The 21,561-nt window shown below is 40.4% G+C and overlaps 1 protein-coding gene across 3 annotated transcripts in view; it reads left to right on the forward strand.

Annotated features, from left to right (window-relative positions):
- LOC136866048 (protein lethal(2)essential for life) overlaps positions 1 to 19,522 on the forward strand; it is a 132,319-nt gene extending 112,797 nt beyond the window's left edge. For all 3 annotated transcript variants that reach the window (XM_067142680.2, XM_067142682.2, XM_067142683.2), the window contains one exon: positions 18,478 to 19,522. In XM_067142680.2, coding sequence (XP_066998781.1) covers positions 18,478 to 18,666 — 189 coding nt within the window. In that variant the 3' untranslated portion in view covers positions 18,667 to 19,522. The remainder of the gene's footprint in view (positions 1 to 18,477) is intronic.
- Positions 19,523 to 21,561: the final 2,039 nt, after the last annotated feature.

Here is a 21,561-nt window from a genome sequence, read left to right on the forward strand (position 1 = left end):
TGCCACCCCCGGAGGCCCGGGTTCGATTCCCGGCTCTGCCACGAAATTTGAAAAGTGGTACGAGGGCTGGAACGGGGTCCACTCAGCCTCGGGAGGTCAAACAATTAGAGGTGGGTTCGATTCCCACCTCAGCCATACTGGAAGTGATTTTCCGTGGTTTCCCACTTCTCCTCCAGGCAAATGCCTGGATGCTACCTAACTTAAGGCCACGGCCGCTTCCTTCCCTCTTCCCTGTATATCCCTTCCAATCTCCCCATCTCCGCACAAGGCCCCTGTTCAGCACAGCAGGTGAGGCCGCCTGGGCGAGGTACTGGTCTTCCTCCCCAGTTGTATCTCCCGACCCAATGTCTCACGCTTCAGGACACTGCCCTTGAAGTGGTAGAGGTGGGATCCCTCGCTGAGTCTGAGGGAAAATCAACCCTGGAGGGTAAACAGATTAAGAGGTAGAAGATAATAACTCACCCAAACACTGAGCGGAGTGGCCTCGCATGTCAACGCGCTACGACTATAAAGCCAAGCTCTGCATTCGGGAGACGAGTGGGTTCGAACCCTACCGTCGGCTGTTCTGAGAATCGTTTTCTGTGGTTTCCTATTTTCACTTCCATAGCCGTAACGCGTTAACACGTGCGACCACTCCCCTCGGTATCTCATTAATAATAATAATAATAATAATAATAATAATAATAATAATAATAATAGCATGTGGCGCTCAGAAGGACTGGAGCAGTTCTTTCGAGTTGACATCTTATAGGCGGCCTGCTCGTCTTTGATGATGGAGCCCAGGAAGATGAATTCTAATGCTGAAGACGGCACAAACACCGAGACCCTGAGCAAGAAGAATTAACTAATTAAAGTTAAAATGAGATAAAATCTCTGGCCCGGTCGGGAATCGAACCCAGGAAACTGAACTAAGGGGTGGGCATACACGCTATCTAGCACTTGCCTGAAATCAGTTTTATAAATGCTATGATCTTCGCTCAACCCTGCCCATCTCTTAGCCTTACATATTACACTAATAATCGGAAAAAAAAAAAAAAAAATGGGATGGTGTGTGTTGACACAACCGCAAGCTTTCTTAATGATGCGAATCAAGGTGCCGGTGCCCATGGACTCATCAATGAAACTCACATCGATATCCACATCCACTGGGGAATCACTGTCGGTACTGTAAGACCTACACTGATATGTGACCGCACGCCGCCTTCGCCCTTGCGGTCCTTTAATGTCTGTGCCGTTCAGTACTGGTAAGTGGCACTTTTTTGGAATTGCCTCGAGCTGCCCTTACCTCGGACTGTCGTTTCCTGAAATTCTGTTCGTATGAATTCGCCATATGCCCCGACATTGTCATTTTTTTCTGTTTCTTTTTGTCTCACAGTTATTATAGAATATAGGTGTTATAACAAAATAAACGTGTTTTATGTAGTTCATTATTGTGCACAAAATTACTTTAATTTCCCTTAAATTGGTTGACGCGTGTGTTCGCTATGCATTATCTAATTAGACTGGCCACCCGGAAGCGATCCCTCGAGGTGTGCGTCGATTCGTCGTCGTGTCCTTAAATATTTTCGAGAACCGTTCCCACCGGGCGAGTTGGCCGTGGGGTTAGGAGCGCGCAGCTGTGAGCTCGCATCCGGGAGATAGTGGGTTCGAACCCAACTGTCGGCAACCCTGAAGACGGTTTTCCGTGGTTTCCCATTTTCACACCAGGCAAATGCTGGGGCTGTACCTTAAATTAAGGCCACGGCCGCTTCCTTCCCATTCCTAGGCCTTTCCTGTCCAATCGTCGCCATAAGACCTATTTGTGTCGGTGCGACGTAAAGCAACTAGCAAAAAAAAAAAAAAAAAAAAAACCGTTCTTATTGGCGGACAGGTAAACTCTTGCCCTACATAAATTATATGTACTGTATAAACAACTGACTATAGGGGCTGCTTGGCCGAGGCGGTAAATTTCACCCGAAAGGACGTAGGTTCGATTCCCCGTCAGGAAGTCGAAACGAGGTTTCCACTTTTGGAGAGGCTGATCGCCCTGAGGTTTACTCAGCCTAGACAAAAGAAAATGAGTACCAGGTTTATTCCTGGGGACAAAGGCTAACCACTCGAATTCCACTTAGGGCTGAGGTTACGGAAAGTGGAAGCCTTTACCTTCCACTTCTCCAAGGGCCTTTATGCCGCGTTAGGAGGTGGCTTTGCAACTGAATGTTCTGTGCACGGTTTATATTTTTCGACATCGTCTCGCTTAAACTTTTCAAACTGGCGTCCCGACCTATAAGTTAAGACGTACTCAAGTCAAAAATCAACAGCTTATCATTAATACGTCTTTATTTTGCTTCGAATTCCGAGCCATGTTATTTATAGAATTAAAATACGGTAACTCATTTTGTCCATGATAGGACAGAAGAATTTTAAGTCTCAAGAGTTGATAATTCTTGGTCAATACGTTGTTAGTTGGAAACCTGTACCAATACTTTTCTTCCATGCTTATTCACCGGAAACAAGAGATACATGCTTTAAGAAGGACATATGGTTGTTTTTAAAAGCCGTTTGATCTAATCTCGGTGCACTACAGAACAGGCCGAGGCTGTTTTAATCTCGTCTAATGCGGTCTCTTTGATCTTTATTCCTGGCTTCACCACTACACAACATAAAAAAAGAAACGAAACCCCTTGGACAAGCTACATCAGGAAAAGGCTAGGATATTTTTTGTTATTGAGTAAACAAACTCAACTCCGTCGTTGTGCGTTAGAATCGATCAAGAAACACTGAAGGTATCTTTGTTGCGGTACTTAGCATTGGAAGTTTTAATGATGTTTTGGAGGAGAGATTATGAGAGGCTATAACCCTTTCGTCTCTTGTGCTTTGGATTTTTTTTAACCTTCTCCTGCAATAATGCAGAGATATTCTGCGCTGCCTAACCGCTCACGAGCAAGTACAATTTCATCTCAATTTCCGTATTGGCATCGTACATTATTTTCAACGAGTTCCAACCATTTGCAGAATAATTGAAGGAAGGGTGCAGAATTGTTCTCTGAATTGAGAAGCCAGGTGCCAGCATGAATTCCATCAACCTGTTACCTATAAATAATCGAGTTGCGCTACTAAGCGTTGACCTCAGTATATGCAGCAGTATGTATGGGAGTTGTGAAGAATTATGTAAAATTAGCCTGGTTTGATTCGTCATCTCACTGGGGGTTTCTTATTGCATCTCATGTTTGAAGGCTAGCACAAGATTAAATACCCGCACATACTACGATTTATAATTTACAGGACAAAGTCCGGCATTTATTAAAAGTTGAATAATAACAAACGACATGCGTGCAACCATGAACATATAAACACAGTATGTATCATAGATTCACTGTACTTTTGACTACATGTGACTATGAAGTGATTTGTTCTCAATTCTTCCACCATCGTCGCCATAAGACCTATTTGTGTCGGTGCGACGTAAAGCCACTAGCAAAAATAAAACTAATAGTTTTCCCCCAAGGACACTGCTGCTGTAACAGACGTCGACTATCTACTATCGGTAGTGCAGAGTCTCTCGTTCTTGGATATACATACGTCGATAGTCATTAGCAGAGAGAAAAATATATTTTCTCTTTGGTCTCGCAGTTATTTATTTTCGAAAAGATCATTGCATGGTTTTAAGCTTGTTCAGTGACGTCACGTCATCTGTCACGGGACTTCTGTTGTATATTGATGGGTAGTAGAAGAAAGAAAGTATGAAAAATTACGGAAAACAGATTTTCACGGGCTGGGGGAGGGGGTGGGGAGCAAAACTTAGATGCCAGTAGCAAAAACACAGTCGCCGCGGCGACCTGGCCCCGGGATTTCTGCACCCCTGGATTACGAGTAAAGCAAAGGAAGAGCGATGAAAGGAGGGGAAAATTAAATTATCTTCAAGACCCACAAACAAATCATGGTCGGAAGAGACCATTTCACCCAAGCAGACTTGGTTCACGTAAGGGAGGGTTTCTCAATCCTTTTAAGATTGTAAGCATCGCTCTCATGCAATCTAAGTATGCGAGCATCATGAAATCGAACAGCTTTAATAAATAAATAAATAAATAAATAAATAAATAAATAAATAAATAAATAAATAAATAAATACAATTGTCAGACATTCGCTAGGTTAATAAGATCCTCGAGCTTGAATATTGCTAAGAATTTCAGTGATGTCCAGATATAGAAGTTGTTGGTAGCTACTGTACACGTAAAATATCTTACGAATATGAATCGTCTAATCGTGATTGTGCTTTGTTCTTGAGGTATTTCATAGGTGAAAAAGCTTTCTTGCACTGATACCTCGTCCCGAATATAGCTTAGCATTCGAGATAAATACTCCACAGTATTTGGAACTCATTGGTTGCTTCTGCTCTCCTTTTCGAAGAGAAAAATATTTCAGCGCTCAGGAGAACTGGAGATCTGTCAGCTCAAGTCCTGCATGAGAAGCCATATTATTATTCCCTTGAATAACCTTGATCTTTCTGATTAAGTTCACACTGAAATGAAAGGGTGCTGATAGTATATTGAATAATTATTCGTCTTTCCCAAAATACGAAAGCACTTACCAAATTCATTTTTAAAATGCTGAAAGGCTAGCTGAACGATTTTAGGACAGTCAGACTGGGCTTGGCTAAGTCTCGAAAGTACATGTACAAGCAGTTCATTTTTATTTAAAGTATGAAGGAATCTTTCTCATTTGAACTGAAATGAAGATATGATTTCTTTCATTTCACAAAGTGTGTTTTATTCGCCCTGGACAAGGACTTTAGGATCGTTCGTGCTCGCGAGCACATTTTTTCTCACATGACAAGAGCACTACGAGCTCCATGGTTCTCGCGAGCCCCAGGTTGAGAACATTAAGGCCAGGTTGTATAAAGACATCTGACTGGAGATCAATTAAGAACTTAGTTCTGAAAATGAACTGAGATTACGACTTCATCGCGTTGTATAAAACTGAACTCGGTTTACACATGTGTAGTTCAAATGTAATCGGAGTTCAAAAAATTGGACGTGGCAACACCGCAAAACAAATGAAATACGAAATAGCTCGGCCCGTTGGATAATACTTAAATAGTGGGATTGACCTGGCCGTGACTGTCAACAAATGAAGTACGAAATTGCCGTGACTGTCGAAGAAGGAGAAGGAGAAGAAGATAATATTGTAATCTCGCGAAGTAAACATGGAAGGAACTTCATACAGAAAGAAAAGGGCGATCTGGTGGATATTGTACTATCAAGGTACAAACATATAATAGAAAATAAAAGAACCTATATGGTGACATCAAAGTTGAAAGAGAAAGCCGGTGACTTGTCAGTGTTAAAGAGCTCTCCAACAACCATTTGAAAACTTACTGTAGCATAAAACCTAAGAGTTGTTAGGAACATACACATGGGTGACAGGGGATAATTTATTTGACTAGGTTTCTGTAGTGTGTCCCTTAACTATAGTTCCAATCGTTCCACAAAATCTTTCGATAAACGAAATCTTATTTTGAACATTTCACACAATTCAATAATCGGATTCCGTCGGTGCCGAAAGACGCGAGGAGCTCGTTGTAAAATCAACTCTTCTTCATCAGACGAAAAGTCGGAATAATCTGACATCCCTGCTAAAGAAAATATACGGTATATGCTTTGTTTTGTAAACTTCAAAAATAATAGAAAACTAAGTAACAACATGTTGGTATAGCAGTAGGCTATTGTTTATATTATATTCACATAACCTCACTTCTGAAAAAATAGACCGATCTTTAGCAATATTATTTAACTACTAGCATTCAATATATTTATAACACACCTCGATATTATTAAGGTACGATACGATACAAGGAAACACTTCTCAAGTCTTCAGGTCTACTTCAATGTTTAATATGAATGATAATGATCTAAGTTCAGGGAGATTAACCGACGAATATTCGGCAGTCAAATCTGAACTTAGATCAAGACGAGATGATCTTAGATTAGCGTTTATACAACGGAAAATCGAAGTTCAACTTGACTGGCAGCCATTTTTCCTCTTTAAACTCAGATCAAAAGTTTTATGCAACCGGGCCTAAGGGAAGCAATGTCAAGTTCATTTGTAGTCCCTGTGTCCCCTCGCCTCTTACAAGTTGCGAACCTCTGGAGAGAGAAGACAATAGTCCTGAAAATATAATCACTGTGAAACTCGTGACATGGAAGCTCAATGGACAGTATTCAAGGGAAATTCTTCATCAGCAACAAATGATCGAGCGGATGTGACGTTATGGCAGGCAAACAGTAGCGAGTAAACATTTACTCTACGACCAAGGTGAAGGCAGCTAATGAGCGCTGAGCCCACAGGAAGCAGAAGCGCTTCCGGCTGCAGCATAGGGTAGGGGAGTAGCAGTCGCACCACTAATGGACTGCCCAGTACTTCAGTACCAGATACGAACCAGAATCGCCAGCATGTCGCAGAGAATACTAGCTGTAATTGCTATTTTTTGCTAGAACTCTCAGTAATATGTTTCTTCTGAAATGTGTGAGTGAAATATTACTTCAAAATGTGTAGATAATGCGCGATTTTGTTTATTGAATGTTTACGAACTTCTACTTTAATATTGTACACCCACAAATGAAAACAAAAAATAAACTTTTATATTAAGATCGAACCATATCGAAGAGATAAAGTGCTTCTGCGTTTTTCGTTGTCATCTATTCAACCTTTCCACAAATGGATCTGTCTTCGAATTCGTGGTCAAGCGATCTCTTGCTATCTCTCCCGAAGGCACTACTAACTTCAAACGTGCATAATAACTTGATTAATATTAATTACATTATTAGAATAACCAACTAAATAGCGTAATGAGTGAGAAATATGTGTATGCCCACCTCAATGTTATTCGCGTACCTTCCTTGCCACATAAGAATTTTGGGAAACGACTTTGCAGACCAAGCTGAGAAAGAGACAGCATCTCTACCACCTACAACAGTGACTCTGACTGCTAGAAATACATTTTCTCAGCTCACTACACGGACACTCTATGTACAGTGTGGCCATGCCCAGATGTTTTAGCCAAGTACTCAGTCAGCTGAAGGATGAAGGAGAGTGATATGATTATTGTTTCAATAAAGAATTTAGCGTCAAGCGTCAGTATTGAACAGGTGGATAACCTTACCTCTGTTTTTGAATGTCAATAAAGAATAGTTCAATGTTTTAAGATGTTATTTATTTTACTTATATTGTATAGATATATATCAGTATTTGTTATTTTGTGTGCCTTACTTATAAGTTTTCAACATTTAGATTTATACGTGGTATACACCAAGTCACAATTACGTAAGATTTTAGATATTTTGTATTGGTAGGTAGACCTATAATACCCTTATACATGTGACATAAAAGAATATACTCATTGTCTTGAATAATGTATGTCATAACTGTAAAGTTAAACTACATTCAGCAAAACTTTTTAACGTTATCATATTCCTAGTTAGGCCTACATGGTTCTAAGTATCAGAATATACAACGCAATACCATCAAACTATAACTCTTACCGGGCGAGTTGGCCGTGCGCGTAGAGGCGCGCGGCTGTGAGCTTGCATCCGGGAGATAGTAGGTTCGAATCCCACTATCGGCAGCCCTGAAGATGGTTTTCCGTGGTTTCCCATTTTCACACCAGGCAAATGCTGGGGCTGTACCTTAATTAAGGCAACGGCCGCTTCCTTCCAACTCCTAGGCCTTTCAGGGCTGCCGATAGTGGGATTCGAACCTACTATCTCCCGGATGCAAGCTCGCAGCCGCGCGCCTCTACGCGCACGGCCAACTCGCCCGGTAGTGATCTTTTAATGACGGCTACGATTTGATCTCCGCAATGAGCAATTAGATATTGGTATTACTATACAGTACAGTTAGAGAAAATACTAATTGTTGCTCGGTGAAAACAAGCAGTTGTCCTGGTCCCAGGGTATTTGTATTCAGGGCTTGGTTACCGACTACCCGCGGTTCGATCCCCGTGATGCGCGACTAATTCTGTGCCCCGGTTCGGTGAGTACTGGTAGATATCGGCGGTATTCTAAACATTTTATTTGTTACTGTCGGTTTTGTCATTACATTGCTATCATTATATTGTATGATAAAACCCAACTTGATTCTAGGCGCCCCGTATTAGCCATAAAAGCTCGAATTTGTAGAATATATCCATCATGATAGGTCATACGGTGAAAATGAATGAGACATAAATGATCGGAAGTAGCCGTTCCTGCAACTTTTGTTATGAATAAGTTTTAGATAAAACAGATATTTTCTGGAGTATTTGGAAATTTGTGAAAAATATAATGATTTGAAAAATCACCATTATTTTTGCTCACACGGTAAAATCGCACGAAACGTAAAAGATCGGAAATTATGATCTAAACAACTTTCATTATGTACCAGTTTTTGATACGGCTAATACTAACGGAGAATTTGACATTTACTGCCTTGACCTATTTTAAATTACTAACCCATTTTGTTATTATTGTTACCATTACAGTCCGGCTCCATGGCTAAATGGTTAGCGTGCTGGCCTTCTGTCAAGGGGTCCTGGGTTCGATTCCCGGCAAGGTCGGGAATTTTAACCATAATCGGTTAATTTCGCTGGTACAGGGGCTGGGTGTATGTGTCGCCTTCATCTTCATTTCATCCTCATAACGACGAGCAGGTCGCCTATGGACATCAAATCAAAAGACCTGCATCTGGCGAGTCGAACTTGTCCTCGGACACTCCCGGCACTAAAAGCCATACGCCATTTCATTTTTTGTTGCTGTCATTGTAGACTAATGTATGAGAAAACTCTACTCGTTACTAGGTGTGTCTTATAACATGCTACTTTTAGAACTGAAAACAAGCAATTGTCCAATTTAATTTTAAATCACCGAGCTCGATAGCTGCAGTCGCTTAAGTGCGCCAGTATCCAGTATTCGGGAGATAGTAGGTTCGAACCCCACTGTCGGCAGCCCTGAAAATGGTTTTCCGTGGTTTCCCATTTTCACACCAGGCAAATGCTGGGGCTGTACCTTAATTAAGGCCACGGCCGCTTCCTTCCCACTCCTAGCCCTTTCCTGTCCCATCGTCGCCGTAAGACCTATCTGTGTTGGTGCGACGTAAAACAACTAGCAAAAAAAAAAAAAATTAAATCCCCTTCTGAATACATAAGCCCACAGGCTGGCGTGCTTTTTCTTCAAAACTCAGACCTTAAAAATACGTAAATTCACGTACATTTCAAAAATAATAATATCTAATAATCCCCCGTCTTTCACAAAAAACGCACACATACACACACACTATTCAAGTTAAAACAGGTAGCCTGCACTTCACTGAAATTTCATAAAGAGTGATCTTACACTGTGCGGAATACATGAGTTTAAATCAGCTGACGGAACATTAGACTAAAAGATGGCTGATCTAATCAAAATGAAGCACTCGTTGTCCAAACTGTGTATATAGAGTCACAGTAAGTTACACTGAACTATCATGACACCTTGGGAGTCGAAGTGGAACCTCCAGCAAGCTGTTTATAAGGGCGTGAAAATTAAACATTCTCGAAGTCTCAAAAACCTAATTCTGTCGGGGTCGGAAAAGAACAAGAGTCGACCAAAAGAGGTCGAATAGGAAAGAGGAAGGTGAGCAGTCTGACACAAGTAAGTGGGAGCAGTCGTGGTCGCTAACTGTCGCTCCCAAGTTGAGAGACCCTGGTCCCCGTTCCAGTCGCCTCTTACGACAGGCAGGAGATACCGGGCATTTTATTGTACCGCCCTTATCAGTTACCGAGGCCATTAAAACCCAAATTGTATTGCTTTTTTTCAATTTGCTTTACGTCGTACCGTCACAAATAGGTCTTATGGTGACGATGGGATAGGAAAAGGCTAGGAGTGGGAAGGAAGCGACCGTGGCTTTAATTAAGGTACAGTCCCAGCATTTGCTTGGGGTGAAAATGGGAAATCACTGACAACCATCTTCAGGGCTGCCGACAGTGGAGTTCGAACTCACTATCTCCCGAATGCAAGATGACAGCTACGTGACTCAAACCGCGCAGCTACTCGCTCGGTAAGCTTGTAATTTTACGTGGCTTTTGATGTCGTGATCATAACCACGGGACCTCCAGTTTTACGTGAAATCCGAACGACAGGGGAGTGATTTTCATGTCAGAAATACAGCTGCACTGGCTGAGATTTGAACCACGACACATTGATGTGAAGTCAGTGTCTTAACCACTCGGCTATCACATCATATTATTATTATTATTATTATTATTATTATTATTATTATTATTATTATTATTATTATTATTATTATTCCACATCTTGCAACGAAGAGTAGCCTAGCCACAAATTTCTTACGTATCTTCCATACCCCCTTTCCGTTTTCTAGTTAACCTAGTCGAGCGTGAAAGCCGAATGGGTTCTGAAAGACAAAAGTATTTCTCAATTATCCAAGTTTTTAAGTAAAGATCGAAATATAACTGTAGCAATGTATAAAAGGAATTTATTATGGATGGCGACAAGCTGTGGGAGGGATGAAGGAGTTGATATGATCATTTGTGGGAAGGCTGATCGTGTTCTTGGAACTGGTCGGAGGCGGCGGAAAACCCCTGATCTATTTATATCTGAGCTTCACACGTCACGTACTGAGTAGTGTTCTGCTCTCATTAAATTCATTCACATTTGTAAACTGTGGTCTTCGCAAGATGTAACTTCCTTTCACTTACTGAATACAAGATTACGAATACAAGAAGAAATCTTAGGACAATGCATAAAATATTTTTGAAATAAAAAGTAACGTGTCTGTGAATCGGATTTCATGTAAAACTGGAGGTTCGCGTTCTTATTGTAAAAAAATATCACGTAAAACTGCATGCTTATCTTTTTTTAAATATTGGGATGACACCTCCAGGGATTCGATTTCGCGATGTTGATTACAGGTGAAGAGTGTATTATTATTATTATTATTATTATTATTATTATTATTATTATTATTATTATTATTATTATTATTATTATTATTATTATTGCGTTACTCGGCCTATCGGCGTGAAAAAATAATCCTGATATACACATTATTGTCTTTGGAGTCGCGAACATTTCGGGAGAACGGAACGTTAAAATTCAAAAAATTGTCGCACAAGTCGCCCACCACCTTTCCATATTGACTATCGAAGGCAATTAACCTTAAATGGAGCACGCTCCGAATTATAACTATGGTTGTGAACAACAGAGGTTGTTGTTGCTATGAGTTTGGTCCGCGTGAGCTATCCAATTTCACTCAAGTACGCTGGCAGGCCGGGTGATATTAAAAAACTACAAATAACAATATAAGATCGTAAAACAAAACAGATAAAATTAAGATACTTCAAGACACATACACCACGCTACAGACCAAGATAAATAAAACATCTAATGGGAGGGTTTCTTCAGTTGATGAAAGGAAGGCATCATTTCTCAGAATGAAGAAATATTGGGCGGTAAGGAAATCAAAAAAATCTCTTGTATAATTGACCAGAGTGGTCCTATGTCGGCCATAAAAATGTAATAAATAAATAAATAAATAAATAAATAAATAAATAAATAAATAAATAAAAACTGAAAATAAATCACCCACCACCTTCGGCTCAGAAAGCCAGCGTTCTACCGTTTGAGCCAGTCAACCTAGCTCTTTCATGCTTACCCGATACTTTCATTCTTAGAGATAACTTATTGTAAATCATCTTCCTTTGAGTAGTGTTAATAAGGGCTGATCACCTCATTGCTTTCCCCTTAAAGAAATAGTCAGCACTATAATAATAGCGTATGGCCTCTGGAGAGGCCTGGTGCAGGTCTTCATTCTAATAGACGGCCTATTAGGCGACCTGCATGTCTGTGAAGATGGGGGCCCTACCTAGGATGATTTCTAATGTTCAATACGCCACACACACACAGACACACACACACACACCCAGCCCCCGAGCCAGTGGAATTAACCAATTACGGTTAAAATCCCCGACCCGGCCGGGAATCGAACCCGGGACCCTCTGAACCGAAGGCCAGTACGCTGACCAATCAGCCAACCAGTTGGACAGTCAGCACTACCACTTACTCTATATCAGAATGCCCAAAATAATTTAATGAATTTGGAATGTTCTCTGAACAGTAGGCAGACTGAATTTGTATGCGTCGTATTGCGATTTATTGGCTACACGCCTTAGCATCATTAATGGGGTACAGTAACTTTGAATGGGTGGTCTTGCTACAGACTGGATTCTAGAACGATGTGTAAGAAGTTAAAAATATGTCGAATTAAATTCGAAAATAGCATGGCTCTGGAATGTTCTACAACAGATGAGTCATTGTTCCATTTGAAGTGTTTGGCGAGAAACGTAAACAAGCAATAATGGAAAGATTTAATGACGAGGTGCTGTGAAGAGATTTGGGAATCTACTGCGACATGGACTTCTTACCTGCAATTGTGGAATAAATTCTGTAAGCTATAAAAATTTGTATGCTAGTTACATTAATGCACTGCTCAATAACTTTTATCAGTGAAACTTTCAATGTCCGCCTCTGTGGTGTAGTGGTTGGTGCGATTAGCTGCCACCCTCAGAGGCCCGGGTTCCAATCCCGGCTCTACCACGAAATTTGAAAAGTGGTACGAGGGCTTGAACGGGGTCCACTCAGCCGCGGGAGGTGAACTTAGTAGAGGGGGCTTTGATTCCCACCTCAGCCATCCTCGCAGTGGTTTTCCGTGGTTACCCACTTCTCCTCCAGGCAAATGCCGGGATGGTACCTAACTTAAGGCTACGGCCGCTTCCTTCCCTCTTCCTTGTCTGTTCCTTCCAATCTTCCCATCCACCCTCAAGACCTCTGTTCAGCATAGGAGATGAGGCCTCCTGGGCGAGGTACTGGTCCTTCTCCCTAGCTGTATCCCTCGACCCAAAGTTTCACGCTCCAGGACATTGCCCCTGAGGCGGTAGAGGTGGGATCCCTCGCTGAGTCCGAGGGAAAACTAACCCTGTAGGGTAAACAGATTAAGAAAGAAAGAAGAAGAAACTCTCTATAATCACTGGATTTTGGATTAACTTTAACATTATCATAACAGCTTATGCGTTCCTAGTCACGCAAAAATATGCTGAAATTACTCGAAACTCCTGATCATCAGTCTTCTCCGTTGTCATTTCTGTTGTAATTTTCATCGAATTTGATACCTGCACTTCCTCGAAAATCAGAGAAGAAATGGTCATCTTTCTTTCTTTCTTTCTTTCTTTCTTTCTTTCTTTCTTTCTCTCTCTCTCTCTCTCTTAATCTGTCTACCCTCCAGGGTTGGTTTTTCCCTCGGACTCAGCGAGGGATCCCACCTCTACCGCCTCAAGGGCAGTGTCCTGGAGCTTCAGACTCTGGGTCGGGATACAACCGGGGAGGATGACCAGTACCTCGCCCAGGCAGCCTCACCTGGTATGCTGAACAGGGGCCTTGGCGGGGGATGGGAAGATTGGAAAGGATAGACAAGGAAGAGGGAAGGAAGCAGCCGTGGCTTTAAGGTACCATCCCGGCATTTACCTGGAGGAGAAGTGGGAAGCCACGGAAAAATACTTCCAGTATGGCTGATGTGGGAATAGAACCCACCTCTACTCAGTTGACCTCCCGAGGCTGAGTGGATCCCGTTCCAGCCCTCATACCACTTCTCAAATTTCGTGGCAGAGCCGGGAACCGAACCCGGACCTCCGTGGGTGGCAGCTAATCACACTAACCACAACACCACAGAGGCAGATAATGGTCGCCATACTCTACAATAATAAGGATCTCCGATAGATTGTATGTGCCAGAATTGAGGCAGAGCTTGTGGTTCTAAAATTATTGGTCTCTTCTTCCATCTACTGACCCTTAACCTTGCAAACCTAATGCCGTTGGGGTCTTGTTCTCGTACGATCCGGACGGTATTAGCTTTGCAAGGCCTAGAGTCATTTTCACGCTCTTCGTGGCCTTTCCCATCGATTCTCGAAGTGCCCGACCTCTTTCATCTTCCTTCTTCTTAGTATTAAGGGAGGATGGTTGCTCAGTTGTACTTCCTTTTAAAGCAATATTTACCACCGCCATGACTCACTGATTCACCCTTAATCGCGAACATAGATGCACTTTGGAAGACTCGCCTGCTACCGAATACCTGTCAATGAATGAATGAATGAATTAATTAATTAATTATTTTCATCTAATATATTCTCTAGTGTTTTCAAATAGTGGGTTCGAATCCCACTGTCGGCAGCCCTGAAGATCGTTTTCCGTGGTTTCCTATTTTCATACCAGGCAAATGCTGGTTCTGTACCTTAATTAAGGCCACGGTCGCTTCCTTCCTACTCCTAGCCCTTTCCTATCCCATCGTTGCCATAAGGCCTATCTGTGTCGGTGCGCCGTAAAGCCACTAGCAAAAAAATGTGTTTCCAAATAAAATTTTCATTCCAGTCGCTCATTACACTTATCATGCGCAATGCTTTGGGTAGGAGGATACATAATAAAATAACACTCTTGAACTAAAATACTTCTATAACTAAACAAAGCAGTATTACTTTAAACACAGTTTACCTCCAGAAGGATTTGAACTATGGGGTATTATGACTTAAATGTCATATAGTTTTATACATTTGCGTCTAATTAATTAATTAATTAATTGTCTGTGCAGTATCAGTCCTTTGACGGATACTTCTGAGATTTCGTCATTTGTTTAAAACACTTCTATAGTCACGTCACAAACCTCTTCAGTAGCTTGCTGGCTCTTACGTTGCTCCTGATGTAGAACTTGCTGAATAACGAGCTGTATCGTATTGTTCTCCCAGACATATCCCACAACTTGGGTCAGTCTCCTAAAATGACTCGGCAAATCGTGTATAACACGACCTTGTTGGGAGCTGTGAAGAGCGACCTTAAAAGTCTCTTCCATCATTTCCTCCTTATAAGGAGCAACAGATCTAAAACAGAGGCGCCACCGGTTATATAACTACAGGTATTATGCACTGAACGACCAGACAACATCCTGGACAGAGACGAACTATCGAGGTTCTAGCTTAACCAGATCAAAGCACTGAGAGTTAACTTGAAATCTGCCATGTACTATGCTTTACACTTATGCCAACATGATGTTTGTAAGTGGAGGAAAGTCATGTTTATCATCCACACGGCTCGAATTACTTTTAAATGCATGATTATTTTCATTTTAATATTTTTTAAATTCTCTACAAGTTTGATAGAAATGAATTATGAAAATTATTTTATGACAGTAGGTAGTTTTAAAGCTTGATAATTTGTGTGTATTACATATATGCTGGATCGTTGCCTCTTTAACATACCTTACTTAGTCGTATGACTTCTGTCTCGCTGCCTTGTACGGCAATACTATAGAATTCAGGACATTCCTTGCATGTGAAGCATTGGAAATACTCGTATATTCCCATATTTATTTAAGTATTTATTTATTTATTTATTCCTTGTAAAATAATCCATCTTTATTCATTGCAACGTGTACTTCAATTTAATGGCATTTAGAGGAAACTCGTGATCCTATTTTGAAACTTTTATGGGACGTCGTAATGCAAGTAACAGTTTTTCATCGTAATCCAGTTTCTATCGGTGATGATTTTGGTATATGTTTCCCTGTTGGCTTTCGTGATATCTTCCCATTCCCGTCTTCGTTTTCCTCTTTGAGTCTCTGTGGTGGTTCCATATATAAGAATCCCTTCAGGTCAATGTTATCGTTCCATACGATGAACATAACCACATCTTAATCTTTTTGTCCAGACGACGTTTCTGATGCCGGTCCAATTTTCATAACACTCCTCACCTGATCTCTGAATGTGAACCGAAGGCAGAGTGTCTAGAAACTCATTTCCTTTAGCCCGTAAATGTTTCCTCATTTCTCCCGTTATCTCTCTCACTTCCGCTATATTCTTCTCAATTATTTTATATAACCTATCCGTATATTGGCATTTGTATGCCTATCTTTTACAGTTCACTGTTTCAACTGTAGATCTGTTTTGTGGACCTTTACGCGTTATTATCTATTTAAATGGTACGAGTAAAGAACTGGAATCAGAGATAAGGATTTTTGTGGACGATGTTATAGTGTATAGAGTAATAAATAATTTACAAGATTGTGAGCACCGGGCGAGTTGGCCGTGCGCGTAGAGGCGCGCGGCTGTTAGCTTGCATCCGGGAGATAGTGGGTTCGAATCCCACTGTCGGCAGCCCTGAAGATGGTTTTCCGTGGTTTCCCATTTTCACACCAGGCAAATACTGGGGCTGTACCTTAATTAAGGCCACGGCCGCTTCCTTCCAACTCCTAGGCCTTTACTATCCCATCGTCGCCATAAGACCTATCTGTGTCGGTGCGACGTAAAGCACCTAGCAAAAAAAAAAAAAAAAAAAAAGATTGTGAGCAACTGAAAAAAGACTTCGACAATGTTATGAGCTGGACAGTAGGCAATGGTATGATGATAAACGGGTTGTGAGGTTCACAAATAGGAAAAGTCCTCTTGAGTTTTAATTACTGCGTTGATGGGATGAAAGTTCCTTATGGGGATCACTGTTAAGTGCCTAGGTGTTAATATAAGGAAAGATCTTGATTGGGGTAATCACATAAATGGGATTGCAAAGTAAAGGGTACAGATCTCTGCATATGATTATGAGGGTATTTAGGGTTTGTAGTAAAGATGTAAAGGAGAGGACATATAAGTCTCTGGTAAGACCCCAACTAGAGTATGATTCCAGTGTATGGGACCCTCACCAGGATTACTTGATTCGAAAACTGGAAAAAATCCAAAGACAATCAGCTCGACTTGTTCTGGGTGATTTCTGAAAAAAGAGTAGCGTTACGAAAATGTTGCAAAGTTTGATGATGATGATGATGATGATGATGATGATGATGATGATGATTGTTGTTTAAAGGGGCCTAACATGTAGGTCATCGGCCCCTAATGGTACGAAATGAGACGAAATGGAATGACAAATTAAAAGTCCAAAATCCTCAAGTGACCAGAATTCAAAACGTGAGGACGAAGAATGAATGGATGGATATGAATTTAAAACAATCAGTGGATCCGACAGGCAATGTCTCGCATTCACAGAAACTGACATGAAATAATAGTATTACTGACCAAGGGACTGCGTCTACAACATAATACTGAATCCATGATGCTTTTAGTCTAAAGGGGTCCAAAATCCAAGTCATCGGCCCCTCATAATGGTACTTATCGCTAGGAAAGTAGAACCGTGGTATCTGTCATGTTGCGGTACTAGTAGCGTAGACTCGCGGTATTCCACACAGTATGGTACTACTCACAGGTAATGAAATTCGCACTTGTAGGACAGACCTATGGTGTTTCGCACATTGCGGCGCCATTTACAGGCAAACGCAAACCTATGGTGTTCATCACGTAAGTGTACTAACCACAGGGACTCGCTCTATCCCGTGGTGTTCCTCATATAGTGGGTACTAATCATAGGCAAGGCAGAACCATGGTGTTACTCATATAGTGGTACTAATCACAGGTACTGTAAAAGCCCACACCGTACTCTTTTGATACTAATCACAAACCTATTTGGTACCTAACATAGTGGTACTATGTGCAAGTAAAAGCGGCCCATGGTGTTCCTCGCGTGGTGGTACTAATCACAAGTAGTTTCATGGTTCTAATTCAATCATCCCTTGGTCGTCCCTTTTAATCGCCTCTTACGACAGACAGGGGATACCGTGGGTTTATTCTTCGTCTGCGTCCCCCACCCACAGGGGGTTGTGTGTTTGGTCCGCGAGAGGTATTTTATTTCCCTCAAGTCCGCCGGTAAGCCGGTTAGGACCCCCCTATCCGCCACCTGGGACGCACCACGTAGAAGTATCACTTCTCCCCCCCCCCCCCCGCTACACCAGCGTAGTAGGTTCGTGGCTGCAAAGTTTGGGCTGGGAAGACTTGGGAGAAAAGAGACGAGCTACTGGACTAAGTGGTATGTTCCGAGCTGTCAGTGGAGAGATGGCGTAGAATGACATTAGTAGACGAATAAGTTTGACTGGTGTTCTTAAAAGTAGGAAAGATCATAATATGAAGATAAAGTTCGAATTCAAGAGAACACATTGGGGCAAACATAGTTTATAGGTACGGGAGTTAGGAATTAGAATAATTTACCATGGGAGATGTTCAATAACTTTCCAAATTCTTTCCAATCATTTAAGAAAATACCAGGAAAACAAGATATAGAATCTGCCACCTGGGCGACTGCCCTAAATGCAGATCAGTGTTGATTGATTGATTGATTGATTGATTGATTGATTGATTGATTGATTGATTGATTGATTGATTGATTGATTGATTGATTGATTGATTGATTGATTGATTGATTGATTGATTGATTGTCACCTCCAACAATGACATACTGTATTTATACCTTGTTAACTGCCAACTCCTATTCTGTGTGAAACTACTTTGTACAAAATAGTAAGTTGTGTTATTATTGTTATTCCAGATCCACGCCAAGCATGAAGAGAAGACAGACAGCAAATCCGTGTACCGGGAGTACAACCGTGAGTTCATGCTGCCATCAGGCACCAACCCTGAGGCTATCAGGTCATCCCTCAGCAAAGATGGAGTGCTGACGGTGGAGGCACCTCTACCAGCCATCGCAGGCGAGAAACTCATCCCCATCCAGCAGTAGTGCAGTGTGTCGCAGCTTGAAGGGGCCATTCAAATAAAATAATTTATTATTATCATTTGCAAGTTGAATTTCCATGCAAAAGAAAAGAAATGAAAAGATATATCAAAATCGTAGTCATTTCCTACGTTCCTAAGTTAATATATTTTATTATAGAATGTAAGTAAATGCTACGAAAATATTTTGAAAAATGACTGATTAAACATAGAGTATTGATTTAAAGGTGACTAAATCATGTCGAATAATCATTTATCTGCCTTATGACCCCTTCAGTGTTATTTATCAGAAGCGTTGTTGTGTAGAACACAAAACACGATATTTTTTACACTAAGCTTTCTAACTGAAGCAATGTAGCTTTTCGAAAAAACGACAAGAAGATCTATTTTTCAATGTGCAGTTTAGTATGCATTCACCAAAACCAGCTGATATTGTCACTAGATATTTTTCACGTAATGATATTCCATCAAAATTATAGAAGTGTTGTTCTTAACATGTCACGTGTTCGTTCTTTTACAACACGAATGAAAGAGGTCATTTTAATAGATTCGTTTCGACTTTTATACAGATATTTCATTTCTCCAACTTGTTACATACACAGAAACAGGGAACTTCTGCTGGAGTCAAGTGCACTATCGCCAGCTGAAGTCAATACATTTTTCCATAATTGATTGCTGGTGTTAGTACATTGTTGAAAACTGTTTTCTGTTCGTTATGTTTTAATTCTTGAGTTAAGTATTATTATTATTATTATTATTATTATTATTATTATTATTATTATTATTATTATTATTATTATTATATTTTTACAAAGAATGTTGGCACTAAAATAAAGTGTTGAATAAATTAAAATATACAAATACACGTAAAAATGTAAATTAATTTACCTTTTTATAAACTTTTCTTCCATCATCCCTTCCATAACAAAGGAAATGTTGATCTTATACTGCTTACATAAGTTACCAAAAGATTTTTCCTTACTTTTGTGAAATCCTCTTTTTGAAGGATTTGTTGCAGGGACCTGTACACGGAATACCACAAGCCAAAGAAGTGAGTCTCAAGATCTAGCCCTATGTCTCAAAATGCAAAATAGACATAATACTTATTATTACAAGTAATCATGCTCAAACTGATCCGTATTGACTATACTGTATAACTTGAGGAAAAGGTACCGGTATATATATATATAAATTAACCACCTAATCAATACACAATATAATCTAAAAAGATTATTCATTTAACAAATGTGGTCATGTTTCAGCTCTTTGAGCCATCATCAGCACACAACACTTAAGTAATGTAGTAATGACATATATCTTGATTGTTTTGAATTGTTTCAATCATTCATGATTTCATTTCAAATGTGTATATTTATGTGCTATTGATCTTATTAAAGTGGCTGTGTGCAGGTGATGGCTCCAAGAGCCGAAACATGTCTACATTATTTTGTTAGATAAATCATATTTTTAGATTATATTGTGTACTGATTAGGTGGTTAATCTATTTTTTTGTCAAGACATAATGCTTGTCGCAAGCAGAGTGGTGGTGGTGATTATTGTTTTAAGAGGAAGTACAACTAGGCAACCATCCTCTATTTAACACTAATCAGAGAGAAAAAAATTGAAGGGATCCGACACTTAGGAAAATGAAGGTATTGCAACCTTTCCAAGGCATCAGTACATGAACCAGTTACCATTGTTCATAAATATGACGTTAGAATGGAGCACCATCGGTGAGCTTCGAACTTAGCCCGGTTTGTCGAAGCCTCACCCTCCCCTACTAGAATAGTTCGCTAGCCGAGTCGGTATCGCATTTTCGGGTCTGTGGACTGTCCGATGGGGGCGGTAAGTCCTTTAGTAATGGTCTCTATAGTAGGGGGAAAAGTTAATTATGAGAGGAATACCATTTCATTACTAATGAGAAGAGAGACAATATCTTGTATAATAAAAATTTTACTTATACTAGTGAAACACATTATTTACATGGGTATGCCATACAAACACCTTACATATAGTAACTTGGGTAATCTTGACGTTTAAATGTTCGGTAGTCCTTTCTACACTTCATTATACGTTTAAATATTCAAACTTAAGAAGGCGCTCCCTCTTGGGTTATTTACACTATCTCAGATTTAGAGAGGCGTTTTCTCTCTAATTATTTCACTTTACATTTACACTAATCACTTTACACACAAATCTATTCAACATAGGCATACCCAGCTGTAATTCTGTTTGTTTGTCGAGAATTAATATATTCAATTTGCATCAAATTATGATATAAGTTTGCTAGTATCGTATGAACTGAGATAAGCAATTTACACTCCCAATCCTTTGAAAGTCGCGTTACAACACTACTTTAAGTTAAACGTTGCCAAATATGCAGTATGATAAACACGCTCATTTCATTAGGATTTTTATCACCACATATATCAGGACATTATTTACACAACGATGTTACCTATGGACAAGCATTTAGCGACTTCAGTACCAGACATCATAAACAAAGTATTATAGCACTACCTGCAACAAATGGACAAGAATATATATACCTCACATACACATAATGGGCCGCAGGTGGTCTTATTCACCTGCCGCTTGTGACAGGAGGCTTTACTGTCTCCTGCAATGAACTCAGGACCTTCTGAGACGGGGTATGTCTGACCTGGAATTCCCTATACGCTGTGGATAATTACAGAAATAAATTGGAGGGATCCTTCATTTAATGCTCATTTGGAATCTCTGCGACGTTGGCTCTATTTAGATTAACACACATAATCTTTGTATCGAAAGGAAAAGAAACTCGCCACTTGTATCTGTTCTATTTCACTGAAGAAACGCCTTCACTCCCCCGTTTAAAGGGGCTCATAAAACTCCCGCTGTGAGCTACCCGTGCCACACTTTC

The sequence above is a fragment of the Anabrus simplex genome, chromosome 3, assembly GCF_040414725.1.
Source record: "Anabrus simplex isolate iqAnaSimp1 chromosome 3, ASM4041472v1, whole genome shotgun sequence".
Taxonomy (NCBI): Eukaryota; Metazoa; Arthropoda; class Insecta; order Orthoptera; family Tettigoniidae; genus Anabrus; species Anabrus simplex.